The following is a 21,288-nucleotide window of genomic DNA, read 5'->3' on the forward strand; positions in this document are numbered from 1 at the left end:
CGCTCAGCTCCAAAGCACCACCAGTACCCGTACTACCACCAACGCCACCAAACATCGAGACTTTACCTCCCAGACCGGATGCCTCACGTGCTGAACCGCCAATAATTATAATTGGTCCTCCGATTTTTTCAGCACCATCTTTATTTCCGCTTGCTATTTTTACAAGACCATTTGATCCCAAAGTACTCGCTCCAGAGGCTATAGTTACATTTCCTGACACACCTGAGCTACTTTCACCAGATGTAACAGTCACCGACCCGGATGCGGCACCTGAAGCGGATTGCACGTACACCGAGCCGCTGCTGCCACTTGTGCCTGCTGAAAATCCACTCAAAATATCAATTATTCCACCAGTACCACCACCACTGTTGCTCGTGGAAGTACCAGCAGCAATATTGGCATTGCCTCCCGCACTGCTATCAGAAAGAGCGCTACCAGCGATAATGGCAACATGTCCACCATCGCCGCCCAAGCTGTCCCCCACAGTCACTAGCACAGAACCACCACTACCTCCTGTGCTTGCACCACTGCTCAGCAGCAAATCACCAGAAGATCCAGAGATCGCACTCCCAGTGTCGAAACTAAGAGATCCAGACTGACCCACAGTCCCACCTGCTGCTGTGTTCAGCGTAATTGATCCGCTTGTGCTTTTCTCACTGCGGCCACTCAAAAGACGCACTGAACCACCTGTACCACTCGATGCAGATGACAAAGCTGAAGTATCGCCAGCGGTCAGCGTTAAATTACCTCCTGGCAGCATGTCACCAGCACCCACGGACATATCGATCGACCCGCCATGTCCACCTGTCGACGCACCTGTTGTCAAAGAAATGAGCCCACTAGCGCCGGCATGGCTAATGCCGGTCTTAAGAAGCAAACTTCCACTTCTTAACGTAGCATCCGATGTCGTCAGCGAAATGTCCCCGCTGGACGATGTTTGACTTGTACCACTTCGAAGAGAAATCAATCCGCCACTCGTCATACCGCTACCACCACTGAGCGATATCGATCCACCCTCAGTAGCAGCTGCTGTTCCTGTGCTGGTATGCGTATCGCCTGACCGAAGCGAAATTGACCCACCAGCATCTTTGCTGCCCGGGCCAACACTTAACAGTATGGACCCCCCTTTATCACCTTCACTACTACCAGTGCTCACTACTACATCTCCTACTGGTGCTGCAGAAGTCCCGCCGGTCATTAAAGTGATGTTTCCAGATTTTCCAAATTTCCCGGCATCCGGTGTTGTAAGAACAGCGTTTCCACTAGAGCCGTATATACTGTAACCGCTAGCAATGGAGATAGCTCCACCAGCTGCATGCTGATCCTGAGTGGCACCAGCAATCATCGTGATATTGGAGCCATCACCCGAGTCCCCGGTACCACCGAGCAATTGAATGGATCCGCCACTTCCTTCTGCTGCATCACCAGTCTGGATGTATGCATCACCGCTATTGCCACCACGACTTTTACCTGTGGCAATAAAAAGATTTCCAGACTGGCCAATTGGTCCTGATGTTGCGGTCGAAATTTTGACATTTCCAGAATTTGAAGTGCTGCTTCCACCGGAGACGAGTGAAATTTGGCCACCACTTCGAGATCCAAGTCCACCGCTAGCAACAAATGATCCCCCTACATCAGAGCTATTTCCTGCTAGTGCTATCACGTCGCCACCACGAACAGACCCAGCGATTCCAACGCCTATTTCGATGTTCCCTCCTTTTTGCGTCTTAGAGCTGCCAGTAGTTATAGCTATCTTTCCCGAATTTACCATGCTTGAATCACCAGTAGCTATTTGAACTGCTCCAGATTGACCCACGAAAGCGGCTGCGGTTTCGATTTGCACGATTCCACTGGATGTCAATGCACCAAACCCACTGCGTATAAATACCGAGCCGCCTGTACCACTGTAACTATTGCCACTGGTGATGTTTACTACACCACCGGGTCCTCCAGTTCCAGCACCAACAAGCATAGAAATCGAGCCACCAGCCTTTTTCGATGATAACCCACTACTCAGTACTACAGATCCGCTAGATCCTGAAGCTGATACCCCACTGGTTACCTTTACAGATCCTGAGGTGCCTGTGTCACTAGAGTTTGGCGAACTAATCGAAAGAGATCCACTTTCCAAGGCGCCAATACCTGACGCAATGTTTACCATACCACCTACTGTCTGCGAGCTTCTTCCAGCTGCAAAAGTGATGTCACCCCCATCAAATCGATTTGAACCACCTAAAAGCGTGAGGTTTCCTCCCGAAGCGGCGTTGCTGGTACCAACAGACATTAGTACATTACCTGCTTGAGAGCTAATCGACGATCCAGTGGACATTTCGAGATTCCCACTGGTAAATTTTGAAGACCCTGTTGTGAAGTTTATCGCACCAGAATTCATCGCCTTGGCAGCCAATGCAGTCAAGATTTTCACGTCTCCAGATTTTTCTTGACTTGCATAACCCGAGCGAATAACGACCGATCCACCAACAGAGGACCCATTTCCGCTTAGAAGACTGATGGAACCACCATCGCGAGTGTTTGATGACCCAACAGCCACTTTGATGCTTCCAGTTTGCCCAGTCAATGAACTACCAGAAAACACATTTACATCGCCCGTAGATCCCAATTCAGCAGAACCACTTGAAAGTGTCATTGGGCCTGACGACGTCCCACTATTTCCAGTCTGAATCATCATGGCTCCTGACATGAGCATACCTGAACCGGAAAAAAGTGCAAGTGATCCACCCACGGATCCGTTTCCAGCAGCCACAGTCATTGTTGACCCTGCAAGCTGTTGAGACGACCCGCCCATAAGAGCAACATGCCCAGGACTTCCACTTGTGGTTAAACCAGATTTGACCACTACATCACCAGTGCCTCCGTCATATGAATCACCAGTTGCAATGACAATCGAGCCGCTTAAACCTTTGGTTGTATTGCCAGTGACAAGAGCTACGTCACCTGACATGATATTGCTCGTCGCTTCAGCACTAGCAACAGCAACACTACCACTTGTTCCACCCTTTGCTTCAGAAGTACCCGAAGTCAAGCTCAGCCTGCCCCCAACAGCGGTTTTACTACCTCCGCCAAAAATGGACAAGTTTCCAGCATCTTTAGCACTTGGTCCAGACCAAATTTCAATGTTACCACTGCTTTCATCGTTTGAAGGGCCGGTGCTTATCACTACTGCTCCACTATTTTGCTTAGAAGCACCAGTGGTAGACCTAATTGCGCCAGAGGCTCGAGAAGTCGGTGTCAGCAAATCTACTCGACCAGAGTTCTGATTGTTACTCCATCCGCCAGATATTACAGCATCTCCCCCATTTTTGCTTGAACTGCCACCAGCAGAAATATTTACGCTGCTACCTTCTAGCGATCCACTCCATCCAGAATTCATTGTCAGTGTGCCACCACTAGCTTTACCCGAACCCCCGGAAATACTCACGTTCCCTGCTATCGCATTGGAGTCTCCAGTCGTGACCGACACCGTACCCGATACAGCACCAGCTGTGGACATTGTTGCAGTCGAGTGCACGTTCACCGTACCAGAATTGCTAGCAGCCGACGTTCCCGATACGATATCCACTTTACCACCATTGCCCTCCGTACTGTTGCCAGCACTAATACGCACAGTACCTCCATTTTCTGACGGCGAGTACCCTCCCAAAACTGATGTCAGCCCGACGCTTATCTCTGCGTCACCAGTTGTCAGCGTCACTTTACCACTTCCACGCACTTTCTTGCCCAAAGACGACGCTGACGAAATTTTTACATCACCCGAAAAGCCACTGGTCGAATTGCCAGACAAAACATTTACTGCTCCGCCAGATAAAGTAGCTTTTGAAGCTCCAGCTGATAGCATTACACCTCCGCCACTCCCTGATAAGCTAGACCCTGCGCTAATCTGAACGCTTCCGCTGTTACCCCTCGCTGAATTGCCGGAAATAAGCTCTAGTTTTCCGGACGAGCCTAGATCGGTATTTCCAGTGGCCATCAACAAACCCCCAGTATCTCCATTTGGACCAGCATTATTGGTACCCATGCTAATATTTCCAGTACTCCCAGCAACACTGCTACCAGAGATAAGGGTAACAGATCCGCCTATACTTGCCGAGCCGGTGGCCATTCCTCCTTCGAGTGAGATGCTACCACCGTGGTCAGCACTCTCACCCACGCCGATTACAATGTTTCCAGCTTGACCACTAGGAGCATCACCTGAAAAAATTCGGATGCTTCCAGAGGAGTTTGATTGCGAAATACCTGACTCAATCGACACCGAGCCAGTTGCTGCGACACCACTGCTAGCTACAAAAGCCCCAGAATCTGCACTTGATACAGTAATGTCACCGCTTTTTTCAGGTGTATTGGCACCAACACGAAAACGACGATGTTGTGCATGGATTGCGGCAACAAGGTCAAGGATCACCTTCTGCTTGTCGATTTGGTGAAACTTCATCAAGCTGAAGTCACTTTCGTTAAGATAAAAGTCGCTTACGCTGACGTACTCAGGGAAAGTTTCGTGGGCTTGCTGAGCAATCACCCCTCGTACAACTGCATCTTCTATACCACGAATACGTCTCCACTCTTCCGTATACCGATATTGTTTAATCTCCAGTGTTTGTAAACGCTGAAGAATAGCGTCCTCATCGACATCTTCAATATTAGTTTTGATACGGCGATCGGAGGGGGAAATCACTTGTGGAAATTGTGCGGGGACGGTACCAACAACCATATCGTTACGAACTCGAAAAACAATACCATCAGCAGTGTTTGAAGTCAAACTTTTAAAAAGCGACTCTTCAGTAAAAGTTTGATTCATGTTTGCGCCAGTGATGGAAACATCAGCTTCATTACTCGCTAAAGCGATACTACCATCACTTCCAATGTTGATAGAACCTCTACGAGCTCCAGACACTATCTGTATGGATCCACCTGCATAACTACTTCCGGTAGCATCAACAATGCTTCCAGACACCGCGTCATTACTTGTACTTGATGTTTTAAGCAACAAGTTACCCGGCGCTCCAGAGTAAGAACCTCCACTTATAATGCGCACATCACCGCCAATACCGTTCAGTGAAGATCCACCAGACACATAAACATCTCCACCAGACCCGCTTGATGACGATGAAGCAGCGCTCACGCTTACTGACCCAGAAGATCCCGTCAGCGACCCACCACTGCGCAGAGAAAGATCACCTCCCGGTGCCGCGGCCATACTGGAACCACCCACAACCTTCACTAAGCCACCGGACCCTGTGTTGCTTGACCCGCCGGATACTCGAACGGCACCAGAATCGCCATCGATCGTGTCGCCTGATGAGATTGACACTTCACCAGACACCGACCCTGCTCTACCAGCTGCACTCGTAACAGACACGAATCCGCTCGAGTCTCTGCCCAAGCCACTTGCCATAGTCACTACACCACCCGTTGAAATGCTGCTGGACCCTCCCAGCACAGAGACACGACCGGCTGCTAAAAAAGCATCACCACTTTGTACCGACACATTTCCACTGGTGGCTGCTTTTGATAATCCGGATGACAGTTTCACCGCACCCGACGCAGTATCCACGGAAGCACCACTACTGATTTTCACCGATCCGCCGAAGGCATCGCCACTGGTAGAAGCACCACTAAGGATATCTATAACTCCGCTGCCAAGGAAGCCCACGCCTGACGAAATCACCACATCACCTCCAACGCCAGCCTTACTCACACCGCCGTCAATAGAAATGCTGCCTCCAATCGCTGAGCCAGTATTGGCGGCACCACCGGATAAGGCAACATTACCTGCGAGACCTAATGGTGAGTTTAACGTGCCTCCGCGAACACTCACAGAACCTCCACCTACACTATCAGTCATACCAGCCCCAGCCACAATATCGACGGCGCCGCCATCAGCACTGCGACGTTCACCACTCGACAATCTAATCACACCGTCCTCACCTGATGACACGGTCACAGAGCCTCCATGTGCGCTTGATCCACCAGTCAACCCGCCACGAATCTCAACGCTACCTGCATCAGACGAGCCAGCACTGCCGCTAGCCACAACAACTGATCCACTCGATCCACTAGCGCTAATACCAGATACGACTGACAATGACCCTGTTGCACCCAAGTCTGCGTCACCTGTGCCAATGGTCACGTCACCGCTCGAGCTCGAAGTCGTTGCAACTGCGCTAGAAATCGTAATTCTACCGCTATTTGCTCTCGCTGCACCACTCTCAAGCAGCATAGAACTGCCAACAGACAATCCACCGCTGCTGCCACCGCGAATAAACAAACTCCCTCCAGTAGATACTGCACTAGTGCCACCAGTCACAGAGACAGATCCTGACGTGCTGTCGCTCGAGTTTCCACTCCTGATCAACACGTTGCCAGACGCGGCAGCGTTCGAATTGCCACTCGTCACACTGACGAACCCGCTGCCACCGCCGCTTCGCGATTCAGCCGCCACATCACCGCTGATAGCATATGCACCCTCGCTGCCTCCGCTTACTACCAACACTGATCCACCCACCACAGCACCAGAGCCGCCTGACACAATTACCTTGCCGCCTGGGTTTTCACCATTTGACCTGCCACCTGCTAAGTGAACGGTGCCAGCCTCGGCTTTAGTGGAAGGCAATGTCGGCAGAAAAGATGATCCACCCGTCAACAGCACGTCACCTGCCCTCGATCCAGAGCTTGATCCACCGCGCACATCAACTTTGCCACCGTCCGCCACAGACGGACCCACCGTTAAATTAATATCTCCTGCGAGGGTCTTTTTCCCTGTCGCCGAGCCGGACGAGATAAATACGCCGCCTGAGATCGCACCATCTGCACTATGCAGACGTACATCTCCACTGCTGCTTGAACTTTCTCCACTGCGCAGCTGCAGTGAGGCCCCAGCGTCAGACGTGCTTTCGCCAGCAGACACCACGACGTCACCTCCTGTCGCACCAAGACCTCCGGATAATGTCAATAGGCCTCCTGCACCGCCAGAGCTTTTACCGCCAGATACGCTTACTAGTCCACCGCTCTTTGCAGCTTCGCCACCAAATATCTTGATTGATCCGCTTGACAGTGCAGGTGATGTACCAGATGCAATGGATACAGCGCCAGATGAACCGATGACCGCGGAGCCACTCGACACCGATACCATGCCACTAACAGTAGTGCTTGCTCCGCCTTCAGAGCTGAGCATCACCGATCCGCTCCTCGATGACAGTCCATCACCACTCAAGATCGTTACACTGCCACCCGTAAGTGACTTCGATAAGCCACCCCACACGGACACAGCGGAGCCTTCACCGTTCACGGAAGACCCACCTGCCACATAAATTGATCCAGCAATACTTTCACCGGATCCAGTGCCGATTCGAATAGACCCACTAGAATTGTTGCTTGTGCTGGTGCTCACCTGTATGTTGCCGCTTGAGCCACCAGACGCGACACTCGTGGACACACGCAAGTCACCGCTACTCACGGCTCCGGAGCCACTTGTCAGCAACACCGCACCCCCAACACCCACCGCAGATGACCCCCCTTCAGCTAATACGTTGCCCCCTGTTCCGCGAGAATTTGAAGAGCCAATAAATTTTAATATCTGTGCTGCATCTGCGCTAGACACACTACCTCCTATCAGCTCCACGTCAGCACCAACAACGCTGCTATCACCCTGAATGAAGCTGAGGCTACCGCCAGAACCGCTACGAACAAATACTTTGCTGCCTGCCGCACTCTTTCCAGATTTGCCACTTGATATAGTCACGTCGCCTCCAATACCATTTGAAGAGGAGCCACCAGACATACGAACAGCTCCACCAGACCCATATAATGACGACGAGCCCCCAGTTACGTCCACGGAACCAGCTTGATCAGTTGAAGAATTTCCTGCTATAATTTTTACCGCACCTGCAATTGTGGTTGAGGTAGAACCACTTCGAATTTGAATTGATCCAGACGACTCGGATATTGATTGTCCTGATTCGATAATAATAGTGCCGGTAGCACTAGAATTTGACATATCTGTATGTATCGCAATCAACCCACCGGCTCCTTGAGGAGCTGTTGGTGACGATATCAACACATCTCCTGATTTGATTTGGCCACGACCAGAAGCAAGCGCAACGTTACCACCGAGACCCATAGAATCTTCGGCATGGACATTAATATTTCCTGAGACATGAGAGCTCGTGGAAATGCTATCCAGACTGCGTCCAGACCAAATTGTGATGTCCCCACTTCTGTCAAGTCCAGTACCTGTTTCAAAAGTCAGTGATCCAGCTTCACGGATGTTTCTAGCGGACGTTGTGGAAAGTAGTATATCTCCAGACTTCTGATTGCTACTTGCTGTATGCAGCTGAACGTTGGCAGCAATGTCGGACTTTGAGTTGGGTTCCCCGTTTACCAATAAACTGCCGGATATGCGAGTAGATGCTGATTTTACACTAACAAGGCCTTCGTTATATGCAAATGCTGCGCCGGTCATGATAGAGATTGATCCGCTCTCTCCTGATGCAGAGCGACCCGTACTGACTACGATGCTTCCACTGTTTTGATTTCCACTTGCATCTGGTGTCCGCAAATTGACGTCACCTGCATTTTCATAATTCTTTCCGCTCGCAATTATGACACTACCTGCTGCTGTCTGGCGTCCTCGAGAAGATCCTGCCTCCAGTGTCAAAGCCCCACCATTGCCAGTCATACTGTCTCCGGCTCGAATGTTGATTGCACCCGATGTAGCGTGGGCCTCTCCACTAGCAATAACTACATCCCCGCTTTTACTTAAGCTGGACGATCCAGTTCCGATGTTGATACTACCGCTACTTCCGCGAGGGGAAGCAGCTGCATACGAACCTGCATCGGCCGTAGCAATGTCGATGCGTCCACTTTCCTCTTTGCTGTTGGGCCCAACTTTGAAGCGTCTGTGCTGGGCATGTATAGCTGCGATCAGATCAATTGTAATTTGCTGTTTATTGACTTCGTGAAATTGTTCAAGGCTGAAGTTTTTTTCTGGAAGTGTAAAATTTGAAATAGTCACGTATTCTGGAAACGTTTCCTCTACTTGCTGGGCAATCACACCGCGAACAGCAACATCAGAGATTCCACGTATACCACGCCACATTTCTGAGTATCGATATTTTTTTACTTCAAGAGTTTGCAAACGCTGAAGAATGTCATCCTCGTCTATGTCTTCAATATTTGTCTTAATTCGGCGATCTGACGGGTAGATTACTTCGGTCATCTGCGCTGGAATATGGCTGATCATCTTTTTTGGCTGCAAGCGCCAGATTACTTCTCCAGGAACAGTGGATTCCCCATGAGAAACAGTGAGTTCTCCACTTCCAACACTGATGTTCATATTGCTCCCACCGCGGAGTTCCATAGATGAAGTAGTGGCCGCCATCACGGTAATAGATCCATCACCAGCCACCCTCATATAAGAAGCAGTAGCGTTTTCTCCGGACAGCACTGCATTTCCACCACCAGCCTTAAGCATTAGCCCACCTCCGGTTCCAGCGTTCGTGGAAGCTGTACCACTGGTAATTTCAATATTTCCACCATGAAGAGTGCCCTTGCCTGATACAAGAGTTAGGTTGCCTCCGTTACGAGATGTGCTCTTTCCAACTTTCATGTAAAGTGACCCTGTCGAGCCGCTTGAGCTTGAGCCAGTTCGCAGTGTAAAATCTCCGCTATTTCCGGTCGTTGCGTTTCCACTGCCTATAACTACATAACCGCTAGATAAAGAGCTGGCCGTTTGGACCGCCAAGCTACCACTGGTAGCACCCACGCCAGTAGTGGTTCTTGAAGAGCTGTCATCAGCAGTCGACCAACCACTTCTGATTGCGACATTCCCACCTGCAAGCAGAGCACTATTGGAACCAACTATAGACACGATGCCTCCTGCAGTAGAGCCTGTGCCAGCACTCAGCTCAACACTACCACTGTTCTTGCTAGTAGAATTTCCGGACGAGATCTTTATACTACCAGACGATCCGCTACTGTCCGATGTTTGAAGACGTAGCATACCACTCTCACCATCTGCTACAGGTCTTCCAGATTGCACGGTCACTTCACCGCTAATTTCTCCGGAGCCAGAAGACATGATGACCGCACCACCACGAGCAAAAGGATTTTCACCGCCGGTAAGATATACCGCGCCTCCATTACTCGTTGTCCCGTTACCTCCACTTATATCAATGAAACCTGCCATTCCTTTGAGTGTCGACCCAGTGAAAAGACGGACAGGGCTAGACGACGCTTGAGCAAGGCCTGATCCAATCTCAACAGGTCCGCTTTTACTAGTACTGGCTGCAGACTGAATAAGAACATTACCACTTTCTGCGCTTCTACTTGCTCCTGATATAATCGAAACGACGCCACCTTTTAGGGTCGTTCCCGCTCCAGAATGAAGAAAAAGACTTCCGCCCATAACGCCAGCACCAGCAGCCAAAGCAGCGTCACCCCCACTTCCACTTTCTGACCCACCTGCACTCAGACTTATATCGCCACCAACTCCAGGCGCATCACTTCTCCCCTCAAAAGACGTCAGCATGGAGCTTTCCGCATTAATAGATGTCCCAGCAGCCATCACAATGTTACCTCCTCCAGACTCTGATACACCTGTCATAATGTTCACAGTTCCAGAGGTACCGTGGGGAGAGGTTCCGGTGGAAATGGATACCGCCCCCGTAGAAGCAGTAGAAGCGGCACCAGCGTCAGCGCTCGAAATTAAAACAGACCCAGATGACGCTGGGCCACTTTCTGTTATCAGACGAATTGAGCCCCCCGTTCCTGATGGAGATTTTCCAGTAATTAGCGAGATATTGCCACTGCTTGTTCCAAGCTGTACTTGAAAATTTCCTCCCAATCCTGCTTTGCTGTTGCCAGTGCTTAAAACAATTGAGCCTGGGGAACCAGTATTGGTATTCCCTGTCGACACTTTTATCGTTCCAGAAATTCTGGAAGTGGTGTCACCAGAACTGACGATTACGTCTCCAGTAGATCCAATTGGGGACTTACCCGAAGATACAGCAATGGACCCTGACTTCATTGCACCCTGTCCGGTTTTGATTTCAACAACTCCACTGCTTCCATCAACAGAGGCGTCATGCGTTTGAAATAGTACATTTCCGCTGGATGAGATTGCGTTCATACCACTAATTATATGAACACTTCCACCTGATGCTGCAACTGATTCACCACCTTGCAGGGTCACAGATCCACCAATATCAGTACCAGGTGAACCTCCATACGACTTCCCACCCAGCAATTTTACTAATCCGCCACGACCACCACCATTTTCATCGTCTCCAAGACCTACACCCCCAGCAATTGTAATACCACCAGCGATAGCATCGTTCGGCTGGAGCGCATTCCCGCCCGTAACTTCAATGTTTTGACCGTTTCCAGCGCTTACCTCTCCAGCGGCAATTTTTATACCTACTCCATTCGAATCAGCACCTAGACCAGTGCTAAGAATGATTGATCCAGCAGAGCTGATTGCCGAGTCGCCGGTTTTCAGATTAATTTGACCAGAAGATCCATCGTCTTTTCCAGAATCTGGAGTCTCTAAGGATAGTCCACCACTAGAAGATTCTGAGCTGTATCCGGTTGCAATAGTAACCTTTCCACCTGGGGCCTTCGATAATGTCGTTGAGCCAGCAAGTATAGAAATATCCCCACCAGCTGCATTTTCCCCTTTACCAACCATTATGCTTATCGATCCTGATCTCCCCCTATTGGCACCACCCGTCTGAATGTCAAGGCTGCCAGACTCGCTAAGGCTGGAAGTCCCGGTGCGAACTTCAATTGCGCCAGTTTTACGAGAAGCAGCAGCCGTGTCAATCAAGATATTGCCGCTATTTGCACTTAACGACGTGCCCGAAATAATTAAAATTGCTCCGCCCGTAGCCATATCAGCCTCACCAGCTGTGATGGAGATGTTACCACCTCGATTAAGTTCGTTAGGCCCGTCAGCCGACCCGGCAACAATCTGAACATTACCGCCGTTGCCTCCGCCTCTGTTATCACTCGAGCGTCCATGACCACCAATAAGATTAACGCTGCCTCCTTGAGCTCGACCAGCAGTAGTGCCACCTCCGACTAGCTCGATCGAGCCACCATCACCTAAAGAGCCAAGACCAACTGCAACTGTAATATTGCCTCCTCCTCCATTAGCGGCAGTACCAGTAGCTAGTGAGATTTCTCCAGAACCGGGCATGCTAGTAGAATCTCCAGTTTGTAAGATTACAGAGCCAGAGAAACCTGCCTTTCCCGCATCCGCTGTGGTCAAAGTCATGCTTCCACTATACGATGCGGTACTTTCGCCAGTCTGAATTGCGATATTGCCACCACCGTCAGCGTGAGCGGTTGCTCCAGCAATGACGTCTACATTACCTCCTTGGTAATTAACGCCTGAACCGACAGAGAGATGAATATCTCCACCAGCTCCGCGTTCTGATGCTCCCGAGCTTAAAGATATGGAGCCAGAGGACCCACCATGGGCAAATCCCGAGTACAAATTTACGACACCACTGCCACCAACACTACCGCTGCTACCAGAGCTTAGTTCAATATCACCGCTCGATCCGGAAACTGAGACGCCTGTAACAGCGATTATGGATCCCCCCTTTGCACCAGTTGTATCTCCTGCTTGAACGACTACATTTGATACGCTCTGATGGCTATCTCCACCATGCACAGTAATGTTGCCACCCGTCCCTTTTGTTGCGGAGCCAGAACGCACGAATATTGCCCCACTTGCTCGGTTGGTAGAGGCGCCACTAGTGATAGTGATGTCGCCAGACGATTGAGAACTTTTCTTAATAGAGTCCCCTGTGAAGATGTTCACATTGCCACTTGAAGAAGAAGTCGCATTACCAGTGAGAATAGTCACGGGTCCACCCGTTGCAGCATCTCCTTTACCACCCATCAAAACCACAGATCCACCTATGTTTTTCGCATAGTTTTTACCACTAGCATCACCACCCGATATGACCACATTGCCTCCATTTCCGCCGTCCTTTAAATTTGAGCTCAATCCGTTTCCTGCGCCAATCAGAACATTTCCACCTCCCGAAGCTGCACCTGTAGTATTGCCGGCTCGCGCTATTATATCTCCTCCATTTCCAGTGCGGCCTGTCCCGACCACGACGCGAATATTGCCACCATGGCCACCCAATGAAACACCGGTATTAAGTGAAAGCAAGCCCGAGTCTCCTCGCACTGTAGCACCGGATGAGACGGTGATTGAACCACTACCTCCAGCATTTCCAGAATCATTAGTTTCGACGGTGACGTTGCCACTGTCACTCTTTGTGCTGTGACCAGATGAAATAGCAACATTCCCACCATGATGTCCAACTGCAGACGTCGAGCCAGCTTTTAGCTGTAGATCACCGCCTGTCTTAGCAAAACTATTGCCGACAGTAACGTCGATATTACCACTGCTACCTTTTTCAGAATCACCAGTTCGAAGAGAGTAGCTACCCGAGTCACCAGTTTGTGACTTGCCGGTAAAAGTATATATCGAACCACTGACACCGTAGAATCCCGAATCTGACGTTTGAAATTCTATATTTCCGCTTGAGAAGAACTCTGAAACACCAGAAACAATATTAACACCACCACCGCGCCCCTTGTGAGCTCGGCCACCTTGAATTGTAGCCATTCCGCCTGACAGAAATATCAAGTCGCGTTAATCAAAAGACATCATAAATTTTTACGCGGCCAACGACCTCACCGATATCACCGCCATTTTGGCCACCAGCGTAGCCACCGACAACGTTAACTGGGCCTCCCTTTCCACCCCATAAGGCGTTGCGATTATTTCCACGACCACCCATGATATCAATTGCGCCACCGATCGATTTCATATCACTCATGTCGCCGGCAGTGATTGCAACTCGTCCACCACTACCCGATACACCTGACCCTACTGAGATGACAATATCTCCAGCTGGTCCAGGCCCAGAATTTCCAGTCACTACGATGAGCGATCCACTAGGGCCTGCGGTTGCATTTCCAGTTTGCAAACGAAGAGTTCCTGACACTCCTTTCCTCCCTGAGTTCGCAGTTATCAGTTCCATATCACCACTGCTGGAAGCAGTGCCAGTACCAGAAGAGACCTCGATGTTACCACCTAATGAGGTTCTACTCGATCCTCCATCAACACGAACCATTCCTCCGACGTCACTATCGAATTTACCTCCAAATCCTCGGCCTCCGCGAATTCGGACAGAACCACCCTTGCCTCCATTAGTTGGGTTTGTGCTCGTTCCAGATCCTGCTTGAAGCGAGATAACACCCCCTACTTTTGCAACCGCTACAACAGAATACACGTCAAGATACGACGATTAACAATACTTATGTTACAATTATCGTAGCCAAATAACACATACCAGACGTGTCTCCAGCAGAAATGTTTACGTGACCACCACTGCTTGTATCTCCCACACCAACGGCCACAGTCACGTTTCCTCCGTGACCCTTTTTGGCAAGACCAGTTACGAATGTTATTGCACCGCTATCCGTGGACTGACTTTTACCAGTTTTAAACAATAATGATCCAGATCCACCGTCTGGGCCACTGTTTGGCGTCTGGACTAAAAAGTCGCCAGATGTTGATCGTACAGAACCACCTGTGGTAAGAGTAACTAAGCCCCCGGTGTACTTATGGAGAGCCAGTCCGGCGCTTATGCGTACATCTCCTCCTGGATTTTCAGTGTTGTTGCCAACAGAAAGCGAGATAAAGCCCCCTCTACCTCGGAGAGCTTGGCCGCTATACAAACTGATCTCTCCGCTGTCTCCTGCAGTGGCGTCACCCGTACTGATAATTGCCGAGCCACTAGATCCCTTTAATCCTGAATTAGCAGTTGCAATAGACACTGCACCGCTAGAAGAGGTTGCACTAAAGCCGGTATCAAGACGTATACTTCCACCCCGTCCTTTTCTTGCAAAACCACCCTCAAAAACGATTCCTCCCCCAGTATTTAGTACTGTGCTACCGCCTTGAGAAGCTCCACCAATCACTTTCACGACACCACCATTCCCTCCGTTTCCGGAAGCGGTATTAGTTCCTTCACCACCTTGTATGGCGACTAATCCTCCCGTTTTACCCGCATCTGTTGTCGCACCAGCAGTAAGCTGCACTTGCCCTCCATCTTTCTTCGATCCGGTACCAACAATCGCAATGATGTCGCCGCCGTGACCAAGTGTCGCAGAACCAGTCGATAGTACGAGTGCACCTGACTCTGCAGCTGAAGCAATTCCGGTTTCAATTTTTACGCTTCCACTACCTCCGGCTGCCCCGGCATTGGCTGTATTCACAGCAATGTCACCGCTTGAAGTTGCTTGACTAGCACCAGAAATAAGTGATATAAAACCTCCTGTTCGACTATCAGTCGTACTACCTGCTTCCATGGAGATCAGACCTCCTTCGCCAAAGTCACCGCTGCCAACACGAACCTGAAATTGACCTCCTTTTCCACCTTTGGCCGCACCAGTTGCGAGGCTTATTGGGCCGGAATTTCCATACGACGAAGTTCCAGTCGCAAAATCAATCATGCCACTCACACCGCGAGAGCCAGCATTTGCCGTAGTAAGGTATACAGCCCCACTGGAACTTCCAACGCCAGACCCCGACTGCATAATTAAGTCACCACCATACCCAAAGGACCCTTGACCACCCATCAAGGAAACAGTTCCACCATTATCGAGTGAGCTTGAGCCACGAGCTTCGCCACCAATAATGTCGATGTCGCCACCATCTCCTCCGTCGACAGCGTTAGTACTTGAGCCAGTGCCGCCATTGAGTATCACCTTGCCTCCAGTGTGCCCCATCCCTGATGACTCACCTGCACTCACATGGACGTCTCCGCCGTCAGCTACGTCACCTGCGCCAACAGCAATTTGGATTGATCCACTTGTACCTCTTGATGCTGTTCCTGTGTACACTTTTAAAAATCCAGCGGTGCCATCAGGACTATTCCCAGTACCAAGAGACATTGTACCACTCATGCCTCCGGTCACAGCCTGCGCCGATGCAATTTCAACAGCACCGCTCCAAGATTCAGCACTTCTGCCAGACGTCATCCTCATATGACCACCAATGCCACTTTGAGCATCACCACCCTGAATAAAAACCGCACCACCAATGTCTTCCGCAGAAGATCCATGTGACGAGCCGCCAGCGAGAACGACCCGACCACCATCGCCCCCATCTCCTGCGTTATCACTTTTTCCAGAACCCCCACTCAAAAAAATAGCTCCGCCAGTGGTTGCGGCATCCTCTGAGGAGCCAGACTTGACAGTAATGTCCCCTCCATCGTCACTGCCACTAGTGCCAACCAAAAGGGAGACATTTCCAGCTTGATGCTCAGACGTGCCGGTTCCAAGAGTGATTGAGCCACCACTTCCTTGAAGTGTTTCTCCAGTATAAAAGGCCAAGTTCCCAGAATCACCAAATGCACCTGCATTTGCCGACGCAACGTAAACCGTGCCTGATGATTTGAGACTTGAGAGACCGCTTACAACTTTAACAGCTCCTCCAATAGATGAGTTACTAACTCCACCTTGGAGTAAGATTTCTCCTCCATCACCATCACTTGATTGACCTCCAACGACTTTGATTTGGCCTCCTTTACCTTCGAATTGAGAATTTAGTCCATATCCACGACCCCCCACGATGCTAATCTCGCCCCCAGATCCGCCGCTTGTGGACTCACCAGACCCTCCATTGAGCTTAATATCGCCACCCACAGCATTATCACCAGCTGTGCTACCACTGGCAATAACCACACTGCCAGGTTTGCTTTGGGATGAGGATCCAGCTCGAAGCTGCACATTTCCAGCAGGACTCTGAACCGTATACCCGGTTTCGACAGTAACACCTCCAGATTGACCGCTGGAAGCATTTCCACTCGTAAGACTTAAACTTCCTGTACCTCTTCCAAATACGCTAGTCCCCGTCGTCACATCAATATTTCCACTGACCCCGGAATCGCTTACTCCTGATGATAGACGAACTACCCCACCGACGCCAATTTCACTTGAGCCACCAGCAAGCGAGATTTCACCACCGCCACTGTTTGCTGACTTGCCAACAGTAAGCTGGATAGAGCCGCTGTTGCCCTCCGTCGAAAAACCACTAGAAATCTCGATTTGTCCAGAGTTCACCCTGGATTCTCCTGTCGACACGCGAACGCTGCCGCTTCTTCCATGATCACCTATTGCTGTCTGGAAGTCAACAGACCCACTTGTTCCATTTTGGCCGAGTCCACTCCGAATCATGACAGCTCCACCGGTCCCGCCAGCTGAAATTCCACCTTCAACAATTACGTGACCACCGACAGATGTATTCGATGTTCCTATTGAAGCACCACCGCTAATAGTGATTACACCCCCCAACGACTCACCGACATGATCCCCGTCCCCAGCTTTAAAATTAATCGCGCCTCCGGTGCCTCCAAATTTGGTTGTCGAGCCACCTTTTGCAAGAATCTCACCGCCCCTCTCAGATTTTCCGGTGCCAATTTCGAGATAAATTGAGCCGGTGCTTGACTCATTTGAGCTTCCAGAAAATAAAGTCAACGAACCGGTCGATCGAGAAAGAGAAGTGCCTGTCCCAATCACGATAGCACCGCTCGACCCATTCACCCTGGAATTTCCTGTTACAATGGTCACCCCTCCCGAAGCTTTGGTAGTCGATGTACCAGTCTCTAAGCTTACAGACCCACCAACTGCATTTTCACTGGACGAGCCGCCGGATAAAATCACGTTACCACCCCTGCCGCCAAAAGAATTTCCGCTGGATAGCGTAATTGAACCTGCACTGTTCGAGGATGAGTTTCCAGTTGCAAGTACCATAGACCCTGACACACCATATACCGCTTCTCCGGTCTTTATAACAACTCTTCCAGATTCACCCTTATTGGTGACATCAGAAGTTCGGATCGTAATCTTACCACTCATAGATGTAGAAGTCGTGCCGGAAGCAAGATTAATAGATCCACCAGTAGTCGCGCCAGCACCACCAACCACATCGACATCACCCCCAGTCCCAACCTTCGACATCCCACCGGATACCTTAACACTCCCTCCAGTGACTGAGTTATCATAATTTACAATTCCAAGGCCATCACCACCTGATATTGAGACAATGCCACCACGTCCACGGTTCTGGTGAACGCCATCACCAGCAGCAATACTCACATCACCGCCAGCCATGTTAAATCTATTGTCATCGCCGCCGCGCAACCGGATACTGCCGCCTGACTGGATGTTAACGGTTGACTGATTTACGACAAAAGAATAGTTAGCTAACTCTTTCGTCACACCTACGACGACGACTCCGTTCAGAACGTTCGGAGGTTTTTGGTGTATAACAACATCACCAACAATAGTTGTCTCTTCGTAAACAAGGTAGCGCAATCAGATAAATCAAAATAACACAACTAGATGATATACAAACCTGGGACAACTCTTGCTGGACACGGCACATCACTAACGAGTGTCTTGCACCCAGAGCCAAAACTTTCTTCTATTCCCATACACGATGCATCAGAGGCACACCACACGCACTCTTGTGATGTAGCACAACTGTCGCACTCAGTGATAGTGTTACACTGCGGGTTCACAGGGCACGACGCTGCCTCCATGATCCAATCACTGCACCAAATTTGGTACCTAGCAAATGGTCCGTGAAGGTCACCAGGCACACATGTGAGTGTAGACCGACAGAAACCACACGTTGGCTCTGCGGTGCAATCATTGCATCGGTCCATTGCCGTCCAGAACGGAGTATCAGGAGGTGGCGATAGCGCTGAGCAATTTACTGTCGTTGCATTCGTATCGCTGTGCGTCCACGACTGGACTGCTGTAGGAACTGATAAGACTTGGTGTAATGCAAGACCCCAGACGCCCATTAGACTAGCCGCAACAAGTTTGGAGCGCAATATGCCGCCGCATTTGCCTTGAGTGTTTGTAAGCCTGTCTCTTTCACTGCTGGTCATTGATATAGCTTGAGCTATATATATGTTGTCTTGTTTTTGTTTCGTTTTCTTGGTTCTCCTGTAGAAGTCAATTTAATGCGAACTCGTAAGAAACGAATACTTGACTCCTTTACAAAGCGCTAAAGAGGTTCACTTCTATCGTAGACTGTGATCTTGAAAGAATATCGCCGCTAGCCCTTTCGTCCCAATCGTCGCGCTTTCGCCACTCAAACAAAGAATGAGTGTCAATGTAGAGTGCCGATCCTGCCTATACAAAGTATAAGTCAAACTTAAGATCGTATCAAACTATTTATGTCGTACTTCTAGCAAAATGTAGAAAGATTTGCGTGAGTTATCCTCGGAAGTGTACAGTCAATCAGCGATACAGCTGGAGTATTTGATTAACTATTTTCAGTGCGCAGCTCGAACCGGTATGCATACTGTTTGATACTGACACTAAGATTTAACCTTTTAGAGTTACTTTACTGTGTCTTTTTTATCCAATCATGATATCCCACTTAAAAAAGATTTACGTCAAAAGGCTATAGCAAATACTACCTCTGGCTCAAAATAAAACCCGTGAACGCACTTAATCTTTGTCTCAGAAAAAAAACATCGTTGTTATCAGCGTTTTCTGTTCGGTTTTCGCCAGCTGGACTGGCTGAAATGATCTCTGATGAACTGTCATGATGTTCCTCAATGGCATGAGTAGATATCTCAAAATAAAAACTTTGGTTGGGCACAAAAACTGGGGAGCACTCACGGAGTATTGTTTTGCGCCTTACAAAATTGACTCCAAAGGATTCCGGTTAAAAATCTCGTTATGTTTGCAAATTTTTCCAAACACGGGTTTTATTTTGAGACAGAGGGAGTATATGTTAAGTATACACGACGATAGCTTTGCAAAGATGCGACATCAAATTCTCAAACATAGATGCTGCTTGGATGTACTATGACAGAACAATACATTTGGCTCTCCCCAAAAAAAATGAACAAGCTGCAACCTCTCCGAGATGAGTAAAGCTGACGCATCACAGACACTCGACACCTCGCATGCTATCAAAGCTCCTCGCTCAAATGCAATTGCATTTATCGATATGAAAAATGAGTCTGTGATAACAGGTCCCGATTCCAGACCGCGAAATTATCGTAAAATGGACAATGAAGTCCGTCACTGTAGGTCATTACATATATATACTTTCAGAGACATGAATCGCATTATAGCAGTGCAGTTGAAGATGATAGAACGTAACTAGTCGTGGGTACTTTGCATAATGTGATTGCTCTATGATTTGCAAAGCTACACGTACTTTCTCCTTCGACATCGATAGCACTTAATCTAATAATCTTCCGCTCTAACCGACCCTGGACATTGAAGTCAGGAGTTTGTTGGAAATAGCTTGGTGTTGAAATTTCCGGCTGGACGACTATGAGATTTGGGGCAGGATAATTGGGAAAATGGGAAAATGGAGAGTGTTCGAAGCGCAAGATAGTCTGCTTCCTCAGACCGTGAAAAAATTGAGTGTCGAAGCCTGCAATAATTTGATCTCCTGCGCGGAAAGTCCTTTAACAAATTTGATTTTTTGCTTTTCTAGCGAAAATGAACTCTCTTAGAGAAAGACTATTTAGTGCAAGTCGCGAGCATTAACACTGACAGAATATTTCGCCGAAGAAATCAGACATTGCCACCCTGCAGTCAAACATATACAAGGGCAAAACCCGGTTGTGCTTAACGCAACACAGTGATAAGGGTTGAGATTGAGTTGCTTCGTGTCAGACATGACAACTTGATCCGCGGAACGGAATTATTCTGTTCATGCCGGAGAGCCTCTAGCGATGAAGTATGAAATGGTCAAGCTCTGTGTATAATTGCTTGGAGAGAAGTCGCTTTGCAAACTATACGAATCATGCCTAGCAGTATACGGCGCTAAACAATCTTCATTTGTCACAGAGAATGGTTTGATGGTTTTCCATCTTCGATGTACAACTTTGCTGTGCGCTACCAACCAGTTGAGACGAACATCTTGGCTGATGCGTCGTCAAGAGGTCCAGACTATCGTTTGAAGTCCAGGGATGCATGACCATGCATCATTTTATATCGACAGCAATTTCAACAGCGACTCGTTAGCTAAGGCGAGGGCTGTTCGACCTGATGTCGTCATATGTGTTGCGTGTACATGACCAGGTGAGAGTGAAGATGCGAATACAAGCATTCTTGTGTTGCACTGACACTGCTTTGGATAAGAGAAGACAATCACCACGCTGCCAACCGAGGCGAACATGCATAAACCGCTTAAATTTTTATAAA

The 21,288-nt window shown here is 49.2% G+C and overlaps 2 protein-coding genes across 2 annotated transcripts; one reads left to right on the top strand and one right to left on the bottom strand.

The window, feature by feature from the left end:
• Positions 1–18: 18 nt before the first annotated feature.
• On the bottom strand, positions 19–19,001 carry PHALS_01892 (Uncharacterized conserved protein; the record flags this gene model as incomplete). The annotated part of the gene is made up of 5 exons (XM_024716369.1): positions 19–6,362; positions 6,423–13,665; positions 13,733–14,314; positions 14,391–18,398; positions 18,461–19,001. Coding segments are annotated over 5 exons (18,718 nt in total), but the record flags the coding sequence as incomplete, so codon positions are not given.
• A 599-nt stretch (positions 19,002–19,600) lies between these two features.
• On the top strand, positions 19,601–20,659 carry PHALS_14824 (uncharacterized protein). Its single transcript, XM_036407086.1, has one exon. The coding sequence runs from the start codon at positions 19,667–19,669 to the stop codon at positions 19,934–19,936; it is 270 nt and encodes an 89-aa protein (XP_036263346.1). The 5' UTR covers positions 19,601–19,666; the 3' UTR covers positions 19,937–20,659.
• The last annotated feature ends 629 nt before the right edge of the window (positions 20,660–21,288 follow it).

This window comes from Plasmopara halstedii (assembly GCF_900000015.1).
Source record: "Plasmopara halstedii genome assembly, contig: Scaffold_1651, whole genome shotgun sequence".
Taxonomy (NCBI): Eukaryota; Oomycota; class Peronosporomycetes; order Peronosporales; family Peronosporaceae; genus Plasmopara; species Plasmopara halstedii.

What these genes read in the sequence shown, in the direction of transcription:
- PHALS_14824 (XM_036407086.1), top strand. Translation starts at nt 19,667, where the DNA reads ATGATGTTCCTCAATGGCATGAGTAGATATCTCAAAATAAAAACTTTG.